The following is a 25,282-nucleotide window of genomic DNA, read 5'->3' as shown; positions in this document are numbered from 1 at the left end:
GACTTCGCAGTGATTTTTCATATAACGAAAAGTTAAATAATTCCGAAACGAAAAGAGATAGACCTATAATAGTATATATAAAATTACATAATTTTTTTGCGTAGAATCCAATTATGCCAAAATATATAAAGTGTTCCATTAAAAAAATGTAACTTTGGTTCACCACCCTGTGAACAAAAATATTTTTAGGTTATGGACTTTAAGTCGACCTATCGGATAGTGAAAACGGGGCAATATTTCAATGCCCAAAAAAGTTTTTTTTATTTTTAGTTTCAGGTGGTTAGGTATTAGGGAAAAAATGTAAAAAGAGTGGACTAAAATTTTATTTTAAATAAATAATCACAGTATACACAACATTTTACATTTTTTGTACATAAGAACATATTTAAATTTTATAAATCTTTATGTGTTTTATAAACCATCAATTCTAACTAATTTGACTACTCCAAAATAACAAAAATAATCTTTTTTATTATATTAAAGAGTTTGGTTCATCCTAGACCTAAAAAACTTAAAGAAATTTCCAAAAAATATTTATTCAACTGCTATCGGTTGCCTGTTCATATTAACCCAGTTTGTCCACGGTTCTTGCATGTTTTCGTAGTTATCTACTTTCTCATCGATAAAATTATTTGCTTGGATTCTCACATAGGGTGGTACCTAAAATCGAAGAATTATTCACACACCCCAAAAAAAAAGAACTATGCAGCATAAAAAAACTTTATTTCAATAAAATAAAAATAAAATTAAACTTAAATGTTAACAGAAAAATAAAAATTGTAACTAAAATCGATGACGTTGTGGATAGTTATTATTCCGTAACCATGCACTTGCCGAAATTGGTTTAAGCCCGAAGTCGACTCTTTGAGCAGATGAATGGGGAATGTTCGTGACTGTTACTAGTCTGGAATGAGGCAAATATCCGTCTTTATAGGCTGTGATTTTGTATTGGCCAGGTGTGAGAAGGCGAAAGTAGTCACCATCGTGAACTGAAACATACAATTATTAAGGAAATGTCTTTGAAAATCAACAATTTTCTAAACAAAATTCTTATTAATCAAAGTAAAATTAAGAGATTATTCACTGCAGAAAACAAACTGAAACTACTTTTAAAAGTTTGACCTAGTTATCCATGACAGTACTTTAACCTGATGCTCAATATAGAAATAACATTTCAACATAAATTTTTTATGTTCTTCTGTGAACATTTTGGACATATTGACAGATAAAGCGATGCTGAAGTTATTTACGCAAGACATTTCACTGCTGTGGTAACTACAGACTGATCCAGAAATACTGAGTCTGTTGGCAACAGACTTGGAAATATTTTTGCTCGTAATTTGCAACACTGCAACCAAATTCGATTTCTCTTGACAATTATTTGACGTACAATCTCACAAAATTGTTAAATTGTTGTTAACTGGAAGCGTACTCCATTGGTATTTAAAATTTACATTCAGTGTTGCCAACAGACGCAGTATTTCTGGATCAGTGTGTAGATCAAAATTTTTAAAAATCGTATAGTAGTACTTAGTCTTATTACTTGAGAAAGCCCTTTTAGAAATTAAATGGTTCGAGAGGCAAAAATTGGATTCAACAGCTATTGTGTGAACTTCTAAATGATATACCTGATAAACTGAACAACAAAGGTACTCGCACTGAAATTGGCTAAAAACTGCTGAGTGATAAAAAACTCTGTTTCTTTTGATTAAAAAGTGTCATTAAACGAGTATGATGATATGACATCTGTAGATCACATTAAAATTAGTTTTTTTTTCAGTTTTATAGGACAATCAATGGTTTTTACTCGTAGATGAAGCAAACTGGGAATGAAACTGAAACTGAGGTTTTGCGAATAAATCTTTGTATTTGGTTTCCTTATTTCTAGGGCAATTCTTTTAAACAAACATTTTTGTAAGAATTAAAATTTAGAGATTCTGGTTAAACAATTTATTATGTAATGATGTAATGATGTAAATGATTATGAGATGTAAAGAGAAGAAAATGAAGAGAACAGAAAACTAAAAGAAACAAATAAATGAAAGAAAAAATAGAGAAGGAAGAACAAAAAAAAGACTAAGGCAAAATAGTAGAAATAGTAATAGTAATAGTAATAGTAATAGTAATAGTAATAGTAATAGTAATAGTAATAGTAATAGTAATAGTAATAGTAATAGTAATAGTAATAGTAATAGTAATAGTAATAGTAATAGTAAGGCAAGAATATAATGTAACTTTATATAAACTATTATGGGTCTATCACTTTTTGAATTATTCAACTTTTTGTTATAAAAAAGACCAATTTTTAAAAAATCACCGCGAAGTCGCTTATAAATATTTTCCGACAAATTTGCAACAAAAAAATTCAGAATACCTCGTAGTTTTAGGAATAGTGGACTTTTACTTGAAACACGCAGTTTTTGCCAAAACGCAAAAAGTTGAATAAATCATTTTTTTCAAATGGATCACCATGTATTTCTTTACACATATCGATAGCGTTTTTCATAAGCTTTCTAACGATATGCGGTTTGTATAGCAAATTAGAAATATTTCTTAGTGTTCAATTTTTTTTTCTTTTTTTATTTATTTTATTATTAATTTTTTATGAGTAAAATTCATTTATCAATCAAGTAATAATTAAATTACTAATGCATTTAGTCACATTAGTACATATCAAAAAATAAATTACCATTTCACTTATAAAATTCTAAATAACAAATTTTCTTGGAATACATAAAATATTTATTTCGAAAAATCTCTAAAAATGTTTTAAATTTGCTTGCTATGCAAACCGTATACCATTAAAAAACTTATCAAAAATGCTATTAATACATTTAAAAAATACATGATACTTTTTGCGTTTGGGCACATCCTGTATACTATCTGCGTATTTCAATTACAAGTCTAAAACTAAAGTTTTCTAAAACTATAAGGTATTCTAAGTTTTTCTTTTGCAAATTTATCGGATTCATAAGCGACTTCGTCGCGATTTTTCAAAAATTGGTCTTCTTTATAATAATATTTCTATAATAATGTAAACAATTTTACATTATTTTTTTGTGGAGAATCTAATTATGCAAAAATATATAGGCAGTTCCATTTAAAAAAAATATAACTTTGGTTCACCACCTTGTATACTACACCTCGTGTATAATAAAACTATTTTTAATTTGTGGACTTTAACTCGATTTATTGTAAAATTAAAATAGCATGGCAATATTTTGAATAACTAAAAAGTTAAAGACCGATTACACAGCCCTAGGCACCCTGTATTTTGTGAAAGAAAGCTCAACAATTTTTTTTATGACAACATTTTATAACTTTTAGGTCAGTTTGATGTCCTTTATTTCCACACAAAGCATAGTCCGATAATAAAAAAATTACCTGAAGTAACATCATGTTGCACATCTCTAACTTGTCCACCCGTGATATTCTTGACATGAATAATCGCATTTGCTATTCCCCTATTCAAAACACTGTCATAAACAATTCCTTTGATACCAATATGACTCTGAAAGAAAACCACTGTTTACGTCTCAACTCGACGCATCATTTCACACAACTCACTTGCCAAATGAAATTAATCAATGCATTCTTGTTCCTTTCCCATTCATGCTGAAGAGTGTACGCCGGTGGGTACTTGTCACAGCCGAGTTCCAAAGTTATCTCAAAATCGTTACTCGACAGATAATTGAAATCCTGCATTCCTGCAAATAACGAAAATTTAAATTGTATTTTGTACCCAAGTCACAAACTAAGAGATCGTAAAATAAAAACTTTCTCTAAGGTGTCATCAAAAGTCGAGTTTACGAACCACATAAAATCTAAAAGACAAACCCGAATAAAATAAAGAAATCGCTAGAGTGTTGTCAAGTCATAATAAGTTTAGAGAGTCAAGCTGTAAATCCTTGTTTTGTTTCGTCTTTCTCGACGAGTTGTTTTAGGTTTTTTATTCAGTATTTTGTGCATAAATACAGGCTGTTCTGTCTAAACCCCACATTAGAAATATTGGCAGTTCTAATAATGACACTCATTTGAAAATTTATGTACAACCATAATCTTTTAGGTCCTGCTCAATAAAAATATTTTCAAGGTGGCAGCACTTTCGGTTATACCGGAAACCGCTATCAACATCCTTATTTTAAATGGAAAGCTAAATTTTTTAATGCGTTTTTGAATTACTAGAGTTATTTTAAGGTAGTTTTCATAAGTTTTCCCTATACCTAAATTTAGCCGCTTACGAATTATTTATGTTTCTTAATTGTTTTTTTGGATTTGCACCTTCCAGTCCAAAAATTGATGACTCTGACATTTTTTAAATTTTTGAAATATTTTTCAGCTCATTTGAAAGAGGAAGCCTAGATCTTTCCCTTCGTGTTTTGAAATTTCTAAAAAAGAATAACAAACTCCAAATTTTTAAAGTTAAGTTTGCATAACTTTAAGCACCCATAACTCATTTTTTTCAAATGAAATGTCAAACGTTTTATTTCATTAAATGGTAGAGAATTTAACTTTGCATCGATCTGTATTAATAGTCTCTATACTTATGTTTAATAGTTTTCAAGTTACAATAACTTTTTGTTGGGATTGAGAAATTCATTAGCCATAGGTCTATTCTCATACTTTGCCATGTAAACGAATGAAAAAAATGTGAGAAATTAAAGTTTTTTAAACCAACAATCAATTAATTTATTTTGTTTTTAGCGGATGGATAACATAATTTTAATAGAGCTTATCGTTTAAGTTTAATCAGAAATATTTTTATGACAAACAATGCAAAAAGGATTGTGGTTAGTAAGAAATTTCCTACAATGACAAAAAATCCAAGATAATTTAAAAATTATCACAGATAGGTATAGGGAATACTAATACAGATCGATGTAGAACAAAATTCTCTTCCATCAACTAAAATAAAAATTAGGACATCTCATTTAAAAAAAATAAGTTATGGGTACTTGAAATTGTCCAAACTTGACCTTAACATTTTTGAGTTTGTTAACTTCATCATCAATTTTGAACATACTAAAGAACAGATATAGGCCTTCTTTTTTAATTCTCCAAATATGATTTCGAAATCTCTAAAACTAAGCGAGCTACCGATTTTTTAAGTGACAGGTGCAAATCCAAATTTTCATAAAATTTCTAAATATCTGAAAAACGGTTGTACTTTGGTGTAGGGAAAGCTGATAAAAACTCCCTTAAAATAATCCAAAAATGCAGTGAAAAACATAGTTTTCCATTTAATACAGCAAAATTGATAGCGACCTCTGATATACCCGGAAGTGCTGCCATCTTAAAAATATTTTTATTAAGCAAAACTTAACAGAATATGCCTGAGTAGCATCTTTCAGATAAATATCTTTATTAGTATTCTCAATACTTCTAATGTGGGGTTTAGAGGGAACATCCTGTATAGCAAGTGCGTTAAAATTCTAGATTTTTCTTTTCCGTATTTTTGCAGTAACTTACCTCCAGCCAAGCTGTACCATTTAGCCCCATTGGTAATTCCCCCTTGTTTCCCAAACCGGTCACTGTGAGCATCACCGCATCCTCCCCTTGTCGGATTTGCCATATCTACATGATGAGTCGAATAAGCCAAAGCTAAATGCCTGGAAATTCGCAATTTGCCAAATTTTCACTACATCTAACTTACTACCGACCTAAATGTCTCATCATCCGGACTTTTAGAATACTCGTCCTTTTGTCTTTCGGTTTTACTCTCATCGTACGGATAATTAGCGACCAAGTCACCCCCGTGAAGGTTGGCGGAAAGCACGAACGGAATTTGCATGATAAGTCGAATTACGGCTTTCGTTTCCGGCTGAAGCTGAAAAGTTTCAGTGGATGGTCAAGCAGTTCATAAAAATTTATATTCACACAGTTGTAAAATACTATATTGAGGACCAGTTATTCACGAATACTTTACTTTATTTTCTTATTGGTACATTTTGAAACCATAAATACTGGTATTAAGGAGGAGAATTCCTGTGTTTTAAACAGCAAGTCATTTGCCTTCACATATTTTATGTACAAAACAAAAAAAAATGACACCCCTGAAACCGCAGCTCCAAATCTTTTCGTAGGTTTGGCTAATCTATAAACTGGCTAGATATTGTGTAAACTAGCCGGACAGTTTGCAAACTAACCTGTTTGTTGAAATTTTTGACCGAAAAGATTTTAGTCGGACTTGTGTTATAGAGCTCGGGTGGTAGGGGTGTCATTCTTTTTAATCGTGACTGTACTTTCCGTCAACTGGCCAGTAGCCGCAATAATTAATAATTTATTTATCCTTCTAAGTTAGAGGTCATACGTTTTTATAAACTGATTCTTATGCAAAATTTTCTGCTGATTTCGAATTCAAAGTTTGATTTTTTGTTTGGAATTGCCTTCATTATGCAAATTTTTGAAAAACTTAAAATTGGTGAAATTTTCCATTTACATCGTCATATCTTCCTTCTGGATAAAGCTAGAAACTTCATTTTTTTTACAAGGATTCCTAAATGAATGTGGATTCTAACGAATAGACACAAGTTTTAGTTTGGAAACAAGAAAACTTAGAAAATTGCATTTTTTGTAACGTTTTAGATGTGTGTAGTGAAAGTTTCCAGATGCGGGAAGTTTTTTTATCTTAAAAAAATAAACCTACACATAATCGAGATGAAATGAAGCTAATAGATTAAGTTTGTTTTTGGTGCAAGAATCATTTCGATATCTCTAACACTCACCACATTTATTGCAATTTAAATTTACTGCAAAATGTGCATGAAGTGGCATTGCCGTGTATTTGTACTCGTAATCTTACCCATTTTTTTCAGTTTTCTTTTTTCAAAATTAAAGGTTGTGTATTTACGTTGAAAACTACATTCATTCATCTTTAGCGAAAAAACAAAGTTTCTAGCTTTATCCACAAGGAAGATATGACGATATATCAGAAATATTTGACCATTTTTGAATTTTTCAAGAATTTCAACAAAAACGTCTTCTTTCTGACGAAGGCAACTCCAAATCGAGAAACTAAATTCGGATTCGTATTCAGCAGAAAATTTTGCATAAGAATAAATGTTTAGTAAACAAGTCCGTTTTTAAGATAAGTCCTCCCCGGCCATAACCCATGAAAATGAATGTACGACACTAATTTGAAAAAAGCGCACAATAGGAGGATCGCGGAAACCATAGGCCAGAACCGCGAGTTCGTTTTAAGATTTTTATCAGTTAACGATTGACAATTTCCAAGTTAAAACAAAAGTTGCTTTATTCCCAAAAGTCCACTACAGGTGCAATAGTAAATTATTTTCTTTTTAACACACAATGTTGATGGGAAATAATGTTCAAAGTATACCAATTTTTTTCAGTTTTCAGAATTTTTTTCTGAATGAAATAAAGCATTTACAACATTTTAAAACACTTTTGCACCTACAGCCCGAGGAGAAGAATATATCCTGTAAATAACTTTCAAAAACGTTACTCAGAACGGCTGTAAAACACCGAGGAAAATAGCAAAAATTCGACGCTTTTTAGCGTGGGAATTCTCCCCCTTCATATTACAAAAATTGGAGTTGATGTAATGTGAGATCAGTATACCTTTTGTTGTCATGAAATTGATGGTCATTATAATAAAGTATACTTGGTTCACTTTCATAAAAACCATTGTAGTGCAAATGGCGACGCTGTTACCATGACAACTCGTACAAAAGCTAATGCTAAGAGTACCTTATTTGCACCACAATCGTTTTTATGAAAGTGAACCGAAAGTAGTATATTAAAGTACAAAGCGATCGAAAAGTCCTTCTATCAAGTAAGCATACCAATTAAAGCATTTATGTCTGCAGAACTCAGCCAAATGTCAAAGCAAAAAATGTCAAAAAATTAAGCAAATTAAATTATTGTTGGAATCGAGATTTGCCCCATAGACACGATTTAGGGGTCGTGTAGCGTTCGGGTGTTATTTGGGTCACGAATTTACGGCATCTAACAGTTTACGTTTGAGGTAATTTCAGTTTAAATTTTGACAGCAGGCTGAATTAATACACGACACCGGACCCACGTTCTCAAATGATACGCCTACTTAATAGAAGGACTTTCTGATCGCTTTGTATAAGTGGATATTGAGGTCTTAAAACACGCACTACGCAGTCGTGGTCGAAAAATCGCGCGTGTTTTAAAGACCAGTTATCCACAAATACTTTACGTTATTTTTTTGGTACACTTTGAAATCATAAATACTGGATTTTAATATTGCAAAAACTAAAAAATATTACTAACAACTTCGTTGTTATAGAACTGATGGTCATTATAATAAAAAATTATAAAAAAGTTGCCATTTATCTTATTGATGTTACCATGGACACTTTAAAAAACGCGCGTTTTTTAAAGTTGGATTTGTAGACGCTGCAGCGTGCAAAATAGATTACCAATAAAAAAATAATAATGTTTATTAAAAAAATTAATAAAGAAACTTACAGACTCTGTTGGGCGAAGTTTAGTCAAAGTATAGCCCCAAAAAAAGTAAAGTTAAACAATAGAAAAAATAAAGAAATATTACTGCATTGAAGTACAAAAAAAGTGGAAAAACTTCACATAATGAAAAGAATAGTTAAAACTAAAGAATATGTAAAAAGAATGAAAATGAAAATGGAAATAAAGCATGCAATGAATAAAATCACAATTAACCGTTAACCATGTGAGAACAAGAAATATTGTAGAGTGTGCGAAATTTATTCACTGAAACATTTAACCGAAGAAGTACCGTAGAATTAAAAACTTTAATACCGTAACAAATACAGCTCAGAAAATATGCACTTAAAAACTGTCAAAATATGTACTAAAAATATGCAATTATGCTTCTTAATATGCATAAGCGCATTTATGAAATAACAAAATAATCAGTCTTATTGACATCATATGTGTAATATTTGTAGTAGTCAAATTCTAAATTTTATTCTAAAAAAATTTATAAATTTATTCAAAAAATACCAATCAGATTTTGAATTAAACGAACATTTACATTTTAACTTTAAGAATATTTTTCTTTGAGTTGCTACTTGTGGCGTAAATTGTAAATTTAGATGACAATGTAAAATGTAATTGGGGTAAGAGTTCGTCGGGATATTTGAATGCAGGCATCAGTTTTATGGCAAGACTGTAAATAAGGGGCTTCAAAAAAGTTGGCTACTAATAAGTGATTCCATCTAATAATCTAATTTTCTAATAAATCACGCGTCTGGTTTGCGTCTGAATAAAAAATACCGATTATTTAACAAACCAAGTAATAATTTATAATTCTGATGCCAGGGTTCTATGGCCTAGCAGGTACTTAGTGTAAAAACTTTGCAGTTAAATTAACAGGTGGTGCCCAAAAACTGTACAGGCTGGTGTATAAAATTTCAAGATTTTCTTGGGTGCACGATTGCGTCACCCAGTATGCACTTTATATAGGGATTTCATTTCAAAAGGAGCTAGTTTCAATACATTTACTTAATCTAAAGGCTCCCAAAAAATTTTTTGATAAATTTTTGTTCTTGTTAGGATAGTAGAAACACAGTTTCTAAGTTGTTTACTCGGTTGTTTATAATAAAGCCTTTGTGTTTTTGAATTTAGTCAAAGCATTATCTGTATTTTTCATAAGGTTTCGTTATGCCTGTTATGAGAGATGAGGTATTAGAGTTTGCGGATCAAAGAGGCTAATTATATTTTAAGTTAATATATTGATTTTTTCATCGATTTTTTTTTATAAAATGTTGCAATTACTTTGCAACCAGAAATTTAACTGAATGCATTCACTTACCGGTTCCTTCAGCCTTGTCAATTGTGCAAGAAGATGATTATTGTGATCGATATGGTTTTCTTCATTGCTGAACATGATTCTATCCAAATCGGGAAAATTTCGATTCAAATCAATCGAATTGTTATTAGTGCGTCCTATTAAATAGTCTTTGCCTCCCTGCGAATAAATAATAAAAAGAACATTACCCAGTCGTTGAAAAATAATTGAAACAATTACTCTTACCGTGTCAGTAGCAAGCTGCCAGCCGTCTGGATTCATTGAAGGCATAAGATGAATTCGGGTCTGTTCTATAAGAGACTGAATTTCGGGGTTGCCAGCAGTGTATTGTTCGCAGAGGTAATCAGCTAACTTTAATAAAAGTTCTCTTCCCAAAACCTCATTACCGTGCATGTTTGCTATGTATTTGAATTCGGGTTTCACTGAAAAAAAGTTTCAGTAATGTAGGTGTTTTGTATATTGTTTAAACAAAATTTCTTTAAATTGTTAATAATCTCCATTTTTTTGATTTGGCGAATTACTTTGAAAAGTTCCACCATCTATAAGTACGAGTAATTGGAAGTATTCACAATAATTATACTGCTAAACAAAACATGATAAGACCATGCAGTAATACCTCGGTTATCCGAAATTATATGAATCCTTGTCATTTTAGATAAGCACAATAAAAAAAATGAAGATTTGCTGAGGCAATACTTGACGTATTGTATAATACGTATTTAATTCTTGCATCGCTCTTTATAAAAAAGAACAGACAATAATAAAGAAATTTATTCCATCTTATACTATACTAAATAATACGCACTCATCAAATGTGTGGCATAATAAGATTTATACCGGGTGTTTCAGTTTGTTTGTTTCAGTTTTTATTAAAAAAAAGTATAACAGACTATAAATATTCTTAAATGAATTGACGAACCTGTTGGATAAAATTATTGTTTTACCTTTACGATGACATATGTCAAAATTGTGACTGTCAACTTTTTTTTAAGTGGCACTCTGTATATTTTTGCACCATTTGATGGACAATTGATTTCTAATCTAAATATGTGTCACATTCTACAGGGTGTCCGTTTTTCACCTCCACCATAGAGATCTCAGTTATAGTGGCGGTCAGCTCGATTTGCGTGTGCGTCATCAATTTCATTTTTTCATTACCAACACAAAGCTGTAAAAAAATTATCAAAAACAATGCAAATTTAAACAACTAAGGGGTATCTAAGGGTGGTATCCTTGAACATTAATTTACATGTGCACTTCGACAACACCGTCAAGTGTCACGAATTTGTCAACCTGACATTAACAGTAAATTATAGACGTCGTCGCATGGTTGTCGAAAGTGTTATCGGTCTTAATCGCAAGTATTTTCCGTTCGTTTATTGTGTTTTGTGATTTGCGTTTCGTTAGGTTTTTGATTCTGCGTTTATTAGTTCTTGTTTTGTGAATCTGTATTTTTTGTAACAACTCATAATTTAAACACTTCGTAACCTCAAAAAATATCATGTAATACATCGTTGTAATCAGAAATAAAAACGCTTTTGAAAAATACATAAAGCGAATATAGCTTTCATAAGAAACACCAAAGTTATGTGTTATAACTTTGACATCAAGAACGCCTTGAAAAATACGAGAGTGCCTAAAGAACGTCCTAGTTAAAAACGTCTAGTTCTTTTGATTTTCACTTAAAAGAATAAAAACGAAAATTACAAATTTCCCTTGTTTTACAATAATTCAAAAACTAAAAAATAACATCATATTTTCTTTTAGATAATTGTTATTAATTTTAAAAGTTATTAATTTTAAAAGCTACAATCAAAAATGCAAAAATATGGAGTGTTTCATTAAAAAAACGTAATTTTGTATTGTAGCTCATTTCCGAAATACGCTGTATATGTATTTGAAAATAATTTTAGATGAAACAAAAGGTTAGTCTCTACGATTTTTGGAATAAAAATAATTAATTTTTTAACATTTAAATGTCAATAATGAACATTTCTAACTAGCTGAGACACCCTGTATGGTATATATTACTTTGTTACAAAAACAAAAAAGTTACAAGAGTGCAAAAACCAAATTGAAACACCCGGTATAAAATAATTATAAATAAAATTGTAGATACGCTGTATTTTCACTAACTGCTATATATCTGAAGGCAACTACAACAATTATTTAAAAACAGTAATGAATACATTGAGGACTATAAAAAAGTTAAAAACGAAACATTTTATTGTAAAGTTGTACAAATTACAACAACAGAAAATTTATAATGTTTTTTACTTATATTTTTATGTTAACCTTTTGAAGATACTTAAACCTTCTGTTTTTTATTTATAGTTGCATTTTTAAATCGCCTCAAATGTTGTAACTAGAAGTGGATTCCACTGTATTGAGGCAAAATAATCCCATTTATACTGGATGCATAAAATGTTTGGACACAGTCATTATTGGCGAAACAAATTATATGTCTTATAAAAAATAATATACTTAATGAAAGCATCTGATTGATTCAATTTGGCCTCATGATCAGTTAATCAGGTATTTAATTGCGGATTAAATTAATAAAACTTCTGTAAACCGGTCCATAAATGAAATTTTCTTCTTTTAATGGCAATTTACTATGAAACTTTTCCGAAAAAATTAAATTTAGAATTGTAATAAATGTAATCCTTGATGGTGTTCTTTGTTAAAAATGTGGGTCATTATTTACAATACAAAAAAATCGTACAACTCAAAAACGAAAACCAATATAAAAAGTCGAAACCATTTTTATACATAGTATTTCTTCATCTATAATTCTATAGTAAGTAATTTTTTTTTTAATTTTTTGGCAATATACCTACAGGGTGTCTCACCTAAGACTTTTAAGCCTTATATCTCAAACATGTGTCAACGGAATTTGGATCAAATTTAAAATGCAGAGATTTTAGAAGGTACAGAGTAAAAGTCAATTAATGCAACAATAACACTTCACAAGAAGTCCAACGACACTTTCCAAAGGTGAATATTGTTTCCTTTTTCAACAATGCAGAAATTTCTGCCACTGTTGTTTGTTTTTACTTTTACTTTTCTAACAGCAGTTGTTTCAAAAGATTACTGCTCAAATAGTTTCAAAACTTGGATTACCTTTTTAAACAATAAAATCTGATTTTTTCCTTGAATCAGCCAAGCGATTTGGTTAATTTTTTGTGTGGCCATTTATTTTTCGTGGTTTAATGATCCAATGGTAATTTGGCTTAATTTTAAATGAAAGAAACGTATTTAAAAATTAAATTTTTTAACTTGACGTATTTTTTTGCTCCTAACTGAAAACTCGAAAGTCAAATTAGGTGAGACACGGTGTAGTGAAAGCAGTCGAAAAATATTTACTGATTTTATTTTAATATTGCGGAAATGTGACCATATTTCCTGATTATTGACTGAGAACGAAACGTACAGCATCCGGTTTCAATATGTAAATTCGTAATCAAGTTTCGAGTTGAATAAAATGCCACAAATTGAATCTCTTAACTCAAATGTTGTTTGATATTTTTTAATAAATGTAAAAAAAACGCAAATTCTAAATGAATAAAACATCAATTATTAATTAATGAATTATAGATTTTCTACAATGATGAGCAGTGTAACAAACTCGCTAACAAGTAGTATTTCCTAAATAGGTCAAATCCAAATGCGATTATAATTGAACCAACTAACTGCGTGTAGTTAGTGGTGTAGTAAATACCACAAACATGGTAAAATAGTGACGTTAAACTCTAAACGTCGGTATTTATTTATTATATTGAAATGTCGCTAGAATTTATCATAAACAAGAAAGTTACTTTAAGTACAGAAAATTTACTTATGTTCCGAAATGTTTTTACAGCCATAAGTTTGAAAATTTTTATTAACTTGAGTGGTGTCTTGCAATAAACACAACACATAAATTTTTACTATCAATTTAGTTTACTCTTTTTGAAAGTTGTAATGCATGAACAAAATTACCAAGTATTTTCCAAACACTATTTTAATAGCTTTCCTGGTTGTTGAATGAGATAACAGTAATGAATGTGTGAAGATTTCTTTGTGTAGTGCATTGCTCATTAAAGTGCATTATGAAACTGTACTGGAGGTTCAGAAAATCGGGGTTTCCGGGAGAGAAATCGAGGAAAATCAGCGTTTCCCAGCACTATAAAGTACACACTATTTTTTTAACAATGCAATATATAGGGTGTAGCTGAAATACGTGTGTTAATTTTAGCACGTAATAAAACACATCAAATACAACAACTTTTCTACAGGCTGTTTTGTCTAAACCCCACATTAAAAGTGTTGGGCGTTCTAATAATGATAATCATCTGAAAATTTGTGTACGACTATAATCTTTTAGGTCCTCCCAATGAAAATATTTTCAACATGGCAGCACTTCCGGTTATACCGAATGTCGCTATCAACTTTCTTATTTTAAATGGAAAGCTGTATTTTGTAATGCGTATTTGATTTACTAAAAGTATTTTAAGGTAGTTTTCATAAGTTGTCCCTATATCTAAATTTAGCCGTTTACAAAATATTTATGGTTTTTAATTTTTTTTTTGGATTCGCATCTTCCAGATCAAAAATCTATAACTTCCATTTTAAAAATTTTGAAATATGTTTCAGCTCATTTGAAAGAGGAAGCCTAAATCTTTCCTTCAGTGTTTTCAATTTTCTAAAAAAGAATAACTAACTCCAAAGTCAAGTTTGCAGGATTTTAAGCACCCATAACTCATTTTTTTCAAATGAAATGCCAATAGTTTTATTTCACTAAATGGTATAGAATTTAATTCTGCATCGATCTGTATTAACATTCCCTATAGCTTAATAGTTTTCAAGTTACAATAACTGTTTGTTGGGACTGAGAAATTCATTAGCCATGGAAACAAATGAAAAAATGTGAGAAATTAATGTTTTTTAAACCAACATTCAATAAATTTATTTTCTTTTTAGGGGATGGATAACACAATTTGGAACAAAGTTTTTCGTTTAAAAGTTTAATCAGAAATACCTTATAAAAATTATGCCAAAATAGCTGTAGTTAGTAAAAATACCAATACAGATCGATGCGGAACAAAATTCTCCTCCATCTAGTAAAATAAAAATTGGAGATCCTATTTGGAAAAATTAAGTTATGGGACTTGAAATTCTCCAAACTTAACCTTAACATTTTTGGGTTTGTTAACTTCATTTAGGAACAGATATAGGCATTATTTTTTAATTCTCCCAATATTATTTCAAAATCTCTAAAACCAAGCGAGTGCAAATCCAAAAATTTTCAAAAAATCCTAAATATCTCGAAAACGGTTAAACTTAGTTATAGGGAGAGCAGGTAAAACTCCCTAAAAATAACTTAACTAATCTAAAAACGCAGTGAAAAACATAGCATTCTATTTAAAATAAGAAAGTTAATAGCGACTTCCGGTAAAACCGAAAGTGCTGCCACTTTAAAATATTTTTATTGAGCAGAACTCAACGGATTATGACTGAGTACCAACTTTCAGCAAATATTTTTATTAGAACGTTCAATACTTCTAATGTGGGGTTTAAACGGAACATCCTATATATAACATTTTGCAAAGTTCATATTTACTATTTTCACTGTTTTCCTATTTTCTTTTGTGTAAACAAACCGGTCAGTGTTTCATAATTAGTTTTTTTTTCATAGCAACTATTTTCATTGTTCTTTTAATTTGTTCAAATTGTCCGTTTCTATCACAACAAATAGTTCGGGTCGTTTATTTTTGAACCCATAGGCGGTTGCAAAACTTTAATTAAAAAATTACAAATAAAAAAATGTTATATTTGTTGAGGTCTGTTACCTGTTAAAATTAACACACGTGTTTCTGATACACCCTGTATTTTTCTAGTTTGCTCACCTTTCAAACATTAAAAAATAACATGTATATAAAATAGCCATTTACACAATTCGGTAAACTGGTTCCTCATAATAACAAATAATATGAATATTGTAAATTTAGAAACATCTCATCATTTTTGTAAAAAGTGCTTTGATATTTCGTTCAATATCGAGGTTATTGTTATTTTTTTCACGTTTATAATAATTTGGATTTGGTAATACGAAATAAATGTCACCGTAAATAATTCTAACTAATTTATTGTTGCCATGAGCTGTGAATAGTACGAATATAGACAATACAAATTAATTTAACCACTAGAGACTAGATAATTTAATTAAATATTGTACAATACATTATCAGCCAGAATCAATTAGTTAATATGTTAAAATAAACGTGACGCAAATTGGCAGACACCTCTATAGATTATTAAAAAACGAAACCGAATAGGTTAAAATGTGATAATTCTGATTTTGAAAGTATCTACATTGTGTACCAAATTTAGAAAAACACCTATGCCACTTTAAGAGTTAAATAAAAATTAAAGACACTGTATTGGATAATTTAAAGTTTTTATTTTGCGCACATTATTGTCGATATTGTCAAATCTATTAATGTTCGAAAATAAAATTTAATGAGACAAAAGTATCGACACGAAAAATCAGGTTAATTTTTTGGATTACCGTTTCCGGTTAATTTCCGGGGTTAATTTTATAGCAAACTTGACCGTAGAACTGCGAGAGGGTATGCAGATTTTTTCCAGTTAATTCATGCGCAGTACGAACTAACTTTCTAAGTCTAGCTAACGCCCGGTATTTCAGTGCTTGGGTAAAATCTTTGGTAACTAACTGATGGTAAATCTAACTCAAGATTTTAACTTTGAATGCGTATTTCAGTGCTTTAGTGGAAATTGGATTAAATTCCCAGCTTTTTGGCAACACCGCGCGCTAGATTTTAAATGCGCAAGCGTTGTTGGCGTTGAAAAGTAGGAATCTGTTTTTGATTTCTTGGTAATGTTTTTATTGTTCCTTAAAATGCAATAGACATCTATAGTATTCATGCTTCGTATAAAGTAATTACCGTTCCATTAAAACACGGACAAGAACAAGTCGCAGAAAGTGGCAAAACGCATAAAATCTCGGAAAAAATTAGATAGAAAAACAAAGACACTGCGCATGAGTATGACTAACCCTGAAAAAATTTGGTAACCAGACACATTTCCTTCGGTAAAGATTTTAACCTACGGTAAATCATAACCATGCACTGAAATACGCCAAACCAAGAAATAAATTGGTAACCAGAATATTTTTAGTTAAACCATCAACTGAAATACCGGGCGTATGTCCTAACTTTTTTGCTATTTTCTAGGACTCATTTAACTTTGTTTTTATTTTTATTTCACTACTAACGCCAGATATTGCAGTTTATAGTTAAACCCAAAATATTCTGGTTAGCAATTTATTTCCTGGTTAGCGTATTTCATTGCTTGGTTATGACTGTTATGAGTTATGTTTTAACCAAAGTTAAAATCTTTACCAAAGGTAATTTGTCGGGTAACAACTGTTTTCAGGGTTAGTTGTTCTCATAAGCTTTTTTTATTTTTCCTTATTTCATTGTAGGCATGCGGAATGCTAATGCAGATCCATTCATAATTATTCTTTTTCATTTAGTAAAATAAAAATTGGTACATTCAATTTTGTACAATTAAAAATGAGTACTTAAGTTAACTTCAAGTTAACCTTGAAACTTTGGAGCTTAACTTTTTACAATTTTTAAACAAACTGAAGAAAAGATATAGGTTTCTTTCTTAATTAACTCAATACAATTTGAAAACGGCAGATTAAACGATTTTTTAGGTGAAAGATGCAAATATAAAAATATTTAAAAAAAAAACAAATATTTCGAAAAGGGCAAAATTTCAATGCAGAGAATTTTTTCCCATTTTCGACTTGCTAACGCAAACATTTAAAACCTAAGTGCTTGGCGTCGTCAGTAATTAACTTTAAAATTTTTAGTAAGATCTAACCGCGGTTAGATATGACATAATATCTAACTGCGGTTAAATCTAAATAATTAAATAATTCTGGATTTTAATATCCTGGAGTTTGTAATTTATTATAACTGTTGTTATTATACAGACTGATCCAGAAATACTGAGTCTGTTGGCAACACTGAATGTAAATTTTAAAGAATACCAATGGAGTACGATTCCAGTTAAAAACAATTTAACAATCTTGTGGGGTTGTACGTCAAATAATTGTTAAGAGAAATGAATTCGGTTGCAGTTTTGCAATTATGAGCAAAAATACTTTCAAATGTGTTTGCCAACAGATTAAGTTTTTCTGAATCAGTCTGTACTACAAATGACTTAATCAAAGTTTAGCCGAAGATTGTAAAAGCATTTAATACTATTTTAATGGTTAATTTATTGTTTTTATTCTCAACCTCTGTGAATATTGTTATTTTCTGAAAATATTTAATATCAGTTGCATGGATTACGACAAGCGAAACAACTATGCAACTTATGTTATACCTTTAAATTAAAATTTCCAAATGAATGTTTTAAAATTAATCGTATAATAATACAGGTTGATTCTTTCAGGGCCTACATTAGAAACTTTTTTAACTTCTAATATAGGTAAAGGTTTAAAATTTTGTATACGATCCAAATCGACCATTTCGAGTTCAACTAATCGGAACTACGAAAAATTGTAGCTGACTTTGAAATTTAAAATGATCACCATCTATTTTTATTGCATTCTTGAATTCAGTTTTTGGAACTGAATAAAAGGTAGCCAATTCTTAGTACTCATTAGTCATTTGTCATTGTTTTTGAAGTATGTCAATTTTTTTGTTAAAATTTTCATTTGCAGCGGTTCATTCAAAATATCACAGCCCTTGTACTCTTTATAATAAGTAAATATTTCTTTTTGCATTTGATAGGCAAGGGTTCGAACGGTCTTCTGAAATCTTTAGGATTGTCATCTGTCAAATTGCAAGGATACTATGATATTTTGAAAGTGATGATTAAAAAATTATTATATAAGAGAGTTTTTTCAAATGGAATGACCCTGTTTTTTCAATGGCATTCAAAAGAACATCAATTTTTATGCAAACTTTTATAATATTTTCTATATCTCTCTCTTACAGAATAATCACAAAAAACCGAATTTAAGCTTATTATTTTCATTTTCAATCGAGTATACTTTCGAAACATACCATAAAATTGTGCCATTGAGTAAAAAAAAAGTTAGATTTGTCCACCATTTTCACTCAAGAAGTTCAAAATTCAAGTGACTGAGTTACTTTACATAATTCACTAACTTAGCATAAACTATAATTAAAAATTATTGTTTTACTGCATATTCGATAATAAACCACCTAAAAACTAAATAAAATGTTAAAGTTTGACAATTGTTGACCATTTTGCAAGGTGTACTTGATTAAGTATAAAAATTACGAATTAAAATCCGTTTTTTGGGATTTTGTTTTAAACTGTAAGGAAAAGGTACAGGACGTGTTGATAAAAATCACCACAAATATTATTGTTCTTTCGATTGTCGTTAAGAAATAGGGTCGATCCATTTGAAAAAAACTGAGTTTTTTTTTTTTGATAACCATTTCGAAAAAATCAAACTATCTTTGAATTTTGACAGTTGACAATTTTGAAAATTTTAGAAGGCACTTCGAATTTATCTGTTATAGAATGCAAAAAAAATATTCATTTATGGCAAACAGTTCAAGGCTGTGTTATTTTAAATAAAACCTTGCAAATGAAAATTGTAACAAAAAAATTGACATATATCAAAAACTATGACAGCCAAGTACCAACAATTTGGGTACATTTTAATCAGTTTAAGAAGGTGAATTCAAAAATGCAATAAAAATGTTTGGTTACTTACTATTTAAAATTTCAAAGTTGGCCCCAATTGCTCGTAGTTCTCGGAGTTCTGCCATTTTAAAAATAATTTAATTAAACTCGGAATGGTCGATTTAGATCGTAAACAAAATTTTAAAGCTGTATTTTTATTAGAAGTTAAAAAGTTTCTAATGTAGGCCCTACAATAATCACCTGTATAAAAATTATTTGTACAATATTTTATTAATTTTGACAAAAAGTTCCTGTCCGGCCTGAAATTGAAATTAAAACTACATTTGTTTCTAAAACAGATCATATTCCTAATTGTTATTTGTGTAACACAATATTTCGATGTTATACAAGCCATCACAATCAACAGAAACCTGTACACACAGGTATATTAATTCAATGCACATGCACTTAAATGTACTATGGAGAAACTAATTAGTTTACTAGTGGAAACAATACCTGAAGTCTTCTTTGTTTAACCACTATAAATTGCTCATTAGCATACATGGTAAATCATTGATAATTAACTGAAAGCTCAGAGTATCAACGTTACATCAAGCAGAATAATTGAATCAAATGATTTCTTATTTTATTTGTCTTGTACAGATCTAAAACGGTTAAAACAACCCAACTTGCTTCATCCAATTGAAATACGAATACAGAAGTTTCAATCTCCCCTTTTGCATCGGAAAATGTGATATAAACAAAGTTTGCATCTTTTGAGTGCTCTATTCCAGAATCTAAAGTTTACAAACCTTACATTTTAGTTTACATTTTTTAAAGCAATGTAATAATAGATTTTGAATTTAAAGAGCTAACCTCTAGGATCGGATGTTTTTCATTCTTCATTATCACCTCTTAAAATGTTTGCACAATTATTAATCATCAACAAAAAGACCGAATTCCAAATTCTAAAGTTAGTACTGTAAAGCTTACGAATTTGTAATTTTCATAGACGCAAAACTGTCGCTGCAAACTCTAAACATTATCAAAATTAAAGTAGCCATTAAGGAATGCATAATTAAATTGGTTTATTTCAAGAATAATCAATAAATTTGGTACCGCTGTCAATCTAACTCAATTAGCTTGTTGGTAATGTGGTACAGTGAAGCTACAGCTGAATTTTCGCATTAATATTTTTGTTTTAAATAAAAATTTTCAAATATCGATGTATTTCAGGCTATTTACAAATGACTCTAAACTAGTACATTTGATATTTTCTTAAATGAATAATTTCTGCTTTATTAAATTATTATTAATTAACTCCAATTTCGAAATAAAAATTTAAAAAAATCTTGTGATACAACAAAAGGATTAGTTTTTTTTTGACTTTTGACTAAACAATAATTTAATTAAATTTAAATTTATTTAAAAGTGATTAAGCACCGAGATCTTACAGTGTGGAATTTTTAACTAGAATAAAGTTCATAACTTGGATATAGGCAATTTTTGTGAAAATTCCAGAAACAGGTCGCTTTTTGTTTTTTCTTGCCCATCATTTGGTGGATATGGTTTTCGTTTATCTGCTGGCAAAACTCATGTGAAAGATCACTTTGCAAGGAATAGAACGCACTCTTTGTTTACTGAATATTTTCAAAGCCTACGCGATAAAACAATGAAAACCAATTTTTAAAAGTTGAAATTAGGAAAATCACATTAGAAATGTTGCAAAATGTTAGAAATTCATACTACTGTCGTTATGTTATTTCCCAGGAAAGGAATGGTGCCCATTTTAAACAATTGTTGCATTGAATAATTTTCAACTTATAAAATTGGCTTTAATTTTTCTATCACGTAGGCTTTGAAACAATTCAAAAAACAAATAGTGTGTTGTATTGTTTGCGAAGTGAGCTTTCATACGAGGTGTCACTTGACATACCATTACATTTGAAAAAAAAAAGTTAGAAGTGGCTGTGCATTTCTGACACCAGATAAACAAAAACCGTATGCACCAAGTAGTAGACAAGGAAAAGTAAAAAATGACCTGTTTCGGAAATTTTCACCAAAATCGCCTAAGTCAAAGTTATGAATTTTTTTTCCAGTTAAAAATTCCACGCTGTACAGTGCTCGAAGCGCCCTCATTTTTACTCTGCCGTACTATTTTTTGGATTAAGAAAACCCTGAGATTTTATGTCGTCTCGTCTACTAGTCGTTGTTCTCCGTAGTATCTACTTAAACAAAATTTCACCTAGAGTTTACCATAAAAATGTAAAGTGTTTATAAACAATTATAAATTAATTAATTAAGGGCCGGTTTCTGGTCTTAAATTTAGTTAAATTTTACTTCTCAGTTAGTAGCGTGTATCTGTTTGATGACGCTATTTTAACTGAGGTTTACATTTATTTCTCCGGTAAATGTTTCAAGAAACCGGGCCTTAATGATATAAATTTGGTTGGTAACACTTTAACCTGCAGATTAGGTGTCAAAAAAACTGTGTACCATTTTTTATAAAAAAATAAAATTACCAAAAAATGCAGTTTCTGTATTTTATTTTTAAATGAAACAACATACAGTTGTTACACGCTTATTGTTTGAACAGCATTTTCTTCAGGCATTCTCATTACAGTTTAATCTCAATAATATTGTTGTAACTTAATTTTTTCGATAATTACCGGAGGAAATAACCCAGGGCAAATCTTGGACTTTCATAGAATCACTCTTTGATTACTAACTTGTTGTTAGCGTCAAAAATTAACTTGAGATAATAAAAATAGGAAAAATAACTTCACACTTTTGGAAAAAAAAGTACCTACTGGGTAGATTTGATAGTTGTGCATACGTTTTAAGAGATGATATTATGGGTAGATCTCAAAAAAAGTCAAAATAACTCATCTTGTCTTACCCGAATGACTATATTTTTTGAGATATACAGGGTGATTCAAAAATGTCGGACGAACTTTTGCATGGTGATAATGAAAAAAGAAGTTAAGCTGAACATAAAAATGATTCCAAATTTTTATTTCAACCAACTTTTTTAAATTTGTTGACATTTATTTTTAATGTTTAATGATAATTTAATGTTCCTGACATTTCCGTTAACTAAATTCAAAAAATATAATGTGAAAAGCTGAAACCTTAGCCAAAAATCTAACTTTAATGAGCTATATCACTTGAAAAAATGACTAAAACAAATTTTTGTCATCAAAATTTCAGAGAGCTAATAATTGGGGACGTTTCAGATCATGAAATTAGGTGGTACATTCGACAAAATCAGCGCCAAAGTGGGTCTAAAGTGGGTCCTTTATTCCCTAGGGATCAAATATGGACTGAACTCCCTAGCGAGTTCATTTATAAATGACCCACTTTAGTCTCTGTAGACAGAAACTAAAGTATTTATTTTAGTATCGGAAGTGTAAAAAAATATATAATTTTAAAGCGTAAAAAATAACGTATATAGGTACCTCAGGAGCAAAGTGCCTAAATCCCTTGAGTAGGATTATATGCTGACTTTAGACCCTCTATATACCTACAGGTTAATTCTTTTAGAGCCTACATTAGAAACTTTTAACTTCTTATACAGTGTGCTCAAAAACTGGCGCACCAACTCAATGGTGTATAGTAGAGAACTGGTTACATATAAAGGTGAAATAACAAAAAAAATCTTTGTGTTAAAGTTATTGATAACGGATTTTATGTAAATGATATGTGGCAACGTTGTCTAACAGTCGTGATCGTAATAGAATTTGATTAACAATAAAAATTAATTATTTTTGAAAGGGTTTCCTAGGAAATAATTCCCAGTGTTGGCACATCTACATATTGTAATTTTTTTGAGAAATTTGATTTTTTTTTAAATTAAAAAAACTGTTAAAGTCTGACAGAATATTTAAAAATAATTATTCATTATTTTGTTAGGGAACGATTACCTAGTGTGAAACATGAAAACATTAAAAAATAATGAAAACTAAACAAGTTAACACAATAAGTTTGTACTTCCAGATTTTTTAAACTATGACTTTCGAATTTTTTTTAACATTTTTCCTATAATCTGCACTTGCTTCTCAATAGTGTACCTACCACTGAGTTGGTGCGCCAATTTTTGAGCACCCTGTATAGCTAAAGCGAAGTGGTAGTTTTTTGCAACAAAGAATTAATTTTTTTTATTTTGTGCGCAATTTTTTTCTATAGATAAGGCCCAGTTGATTTTTATTGTCCAAAAGAGAAAAGTTTCTTGAAATTCCAAAAGAGAAAAGTTTCTTGAAATTCCAAAAGAGAAAAGTTTCTTGAAATTTCGTTATTTTAAAATAGCTTTCCAACTTTCCAACTTCTATTATAGCTAGAACTTTAAAATTTTGTATACGATCTAAATCTTCTAAAATTTTCGAAATTGTCAACTGTTAAAATTCAAGGCTAGTATGACTTTTTCAAAATGGTTATCAAAAATGGGCAATAACTCTATTTTTTTTCCATTGGAACGACCCTATTTTCTTAACGGCAATCGAAAAAAGAAATAATATTTATGGTGACTTTTATCAACGTCTTCTTACAGTTTTTCAAAAATGGATTTTACTTCGTAATTTTTATAGTTAATCAAGTAGATCTTGCAAAATGATCAAGAATTGTCAAACCTCAACATTTTAATTAGTTTTTAGCTTTTTTATTATCGAATAAGCATTAAAACAATAATATTTAATTATGGTTTATGCTAACTTAGAATTATGTAAAGTAACTCAATCAGTCTACCATCGATCTTTGAACTTCTTAAGTGAAAATGGCGGGCAAATCTAACATTTCTTGTAATTAATGGCACAATTTTATTGTATTTTTCGATAGTTTACTCGATTAAAAATGAAAATAATTAGGTAGAATTCTGTTTTTTGCGATTATTTCAAAAACTGTACGAAGTAGATATAAAGGATATAAAAAGTAAAAAGATTTACTGTCACAGTTTGAAATATTTCCGCAACTATTAAATTCACAGTTTTATTTTGAGTAAGAAGTGTAATAAAAAATAAACATCCGCATCAAATACTCAAATTGGTTGGTAAGTACCTAAGTATATTAAAAAATGCCAAATTACATAAAATATGTTTGTTAAAGTTCTAATAATTGTAACAAAAGCAACTGCGAATTTATCTTTGTTATCAACGCAGTGTCGTCAATAATAAGCATTTTATCACATTTTTGTTTTATGGAGCATTTTCATTGACCATATTGAAGAATGGATACAACAAAAGATCTTAAAAAAAATTGGCGATTATTATTAAAAAATACTTACTAATTTCGTGATGTCCTGGCTTGGTGGAAAACTCGATCAGATACAAGGGAAGCCCCAAAACGCTGGTCTCCGTCAGTGTGTAGACCCTCGTGATATTCGGACACCTGCTGTTGACATCTTGCAGCACTTGCACCAATTCGTCGTTATTGTGGTGTTTGAATTGGAACTGCAGTGTCCCCGCGAAGAGCAGGGACACGACCAACAATGTTGCGAACACCATAACAGCTCCAGCTGTTGTGAATGGTCGTCGACGAGCGTCGAAATGAAGAAGCGTCACTACGCCGGCGCTTGACGTAAACGACGACAATATGGATTTTCTCCTCGACGGAAGACGCTTAGTTTGTTTATCAATGGCGAGGGACAATTAAACGGGTTGTGGTAAATTAACGACAATAATGTCATTACAGTTTGACGTTTAATGATAACAAAATCAGGAATTTTTTTATGATAATAAGTTGACTAGAACCACGGCTAAATTCCTGAATGGTGATTACGATGGGTTTATGACATTGTTTAAAGTTAAGTACTTGCCATTACACCAATACTAA

At 29.9% G+C, this 25,282-nt stretch overlaps 1 protein-coding gene across 1 annotated transcript; it reads right to left on the bottom strand.

Moving 5' to 3' along the window:
- Nucleotides 1–305: 305 nt before the first annotated feature.
- LOC661126 (carboxypeptidase E) lies at nucleotides 306–25,027 on the bottom strand. Its single transcript, XM_001807466.4, has 9 exons — nucleotides 24,735–25,027; nucleotides 10,007–10,203; nucleotides 9,785–9,940; nucleotides 5,661–5,827; nucleotides 5,470–5,609; nucleotides 3,568–3,707; nucleotides 3,385–3,511; nucleotides 835–989; nucleotides 306–660 (listed from the first exon to the last, which is right to left on the bottom strand). Exons 1-9 carry the CDS (start codon nucleotides 24,952–24,954, stop codon nucleotides 535–537), a joined length of 1,428 nt encoding a protein of 475 aa, XP_001807518.1. The 5' UTR covers nucleotides 24,955–25,027; the 3' UTR covers nucleotides 306–534.
- Nucleotides 25,028–25,282: the final 255 nt, after the last annotated feature.

This window comes from Tribolium castaneum, chromosome 7 (genome assembly GCF_031307605.1).
Source record: "Tribolium castaneum strain GA2 chromosome 7, icTriCast1.1, whole genome shotgun sequence".
NCBI classification, from domain to species: Eukaryota; Metazoa; Arthropoda; class Insecta; order Coleoptera; family Tenebrionidae; genus Tribolium; species Tribolium castaneum.
This window is presented reverse-complemented; position numbering and strand designations above follow the sequence as displayed.

Coding starts and splice junctions, on each gene's coding strand:
- LOC661126 (XM_001807466.4), bottom strand. CDS start 24,954: ATGGTGTTCGCAACATTGTTGGTCGTGTCCCTGCTCTTCGCGGGGACA. Junction 3,708..5,469: donor ATGGTACAGCTTGGCTGGAG/GTAAGTTACTGC, acceptor CGTTATTTGCAG/GAATGCAGGATTTCAATTAT. Junction 661..834: donor TCGGGCTTAAACCAATTTCG/GCAAGTGCATGG, acceptor CTTCGATTTTAG/GTACCACCCTATGTGAGAAT.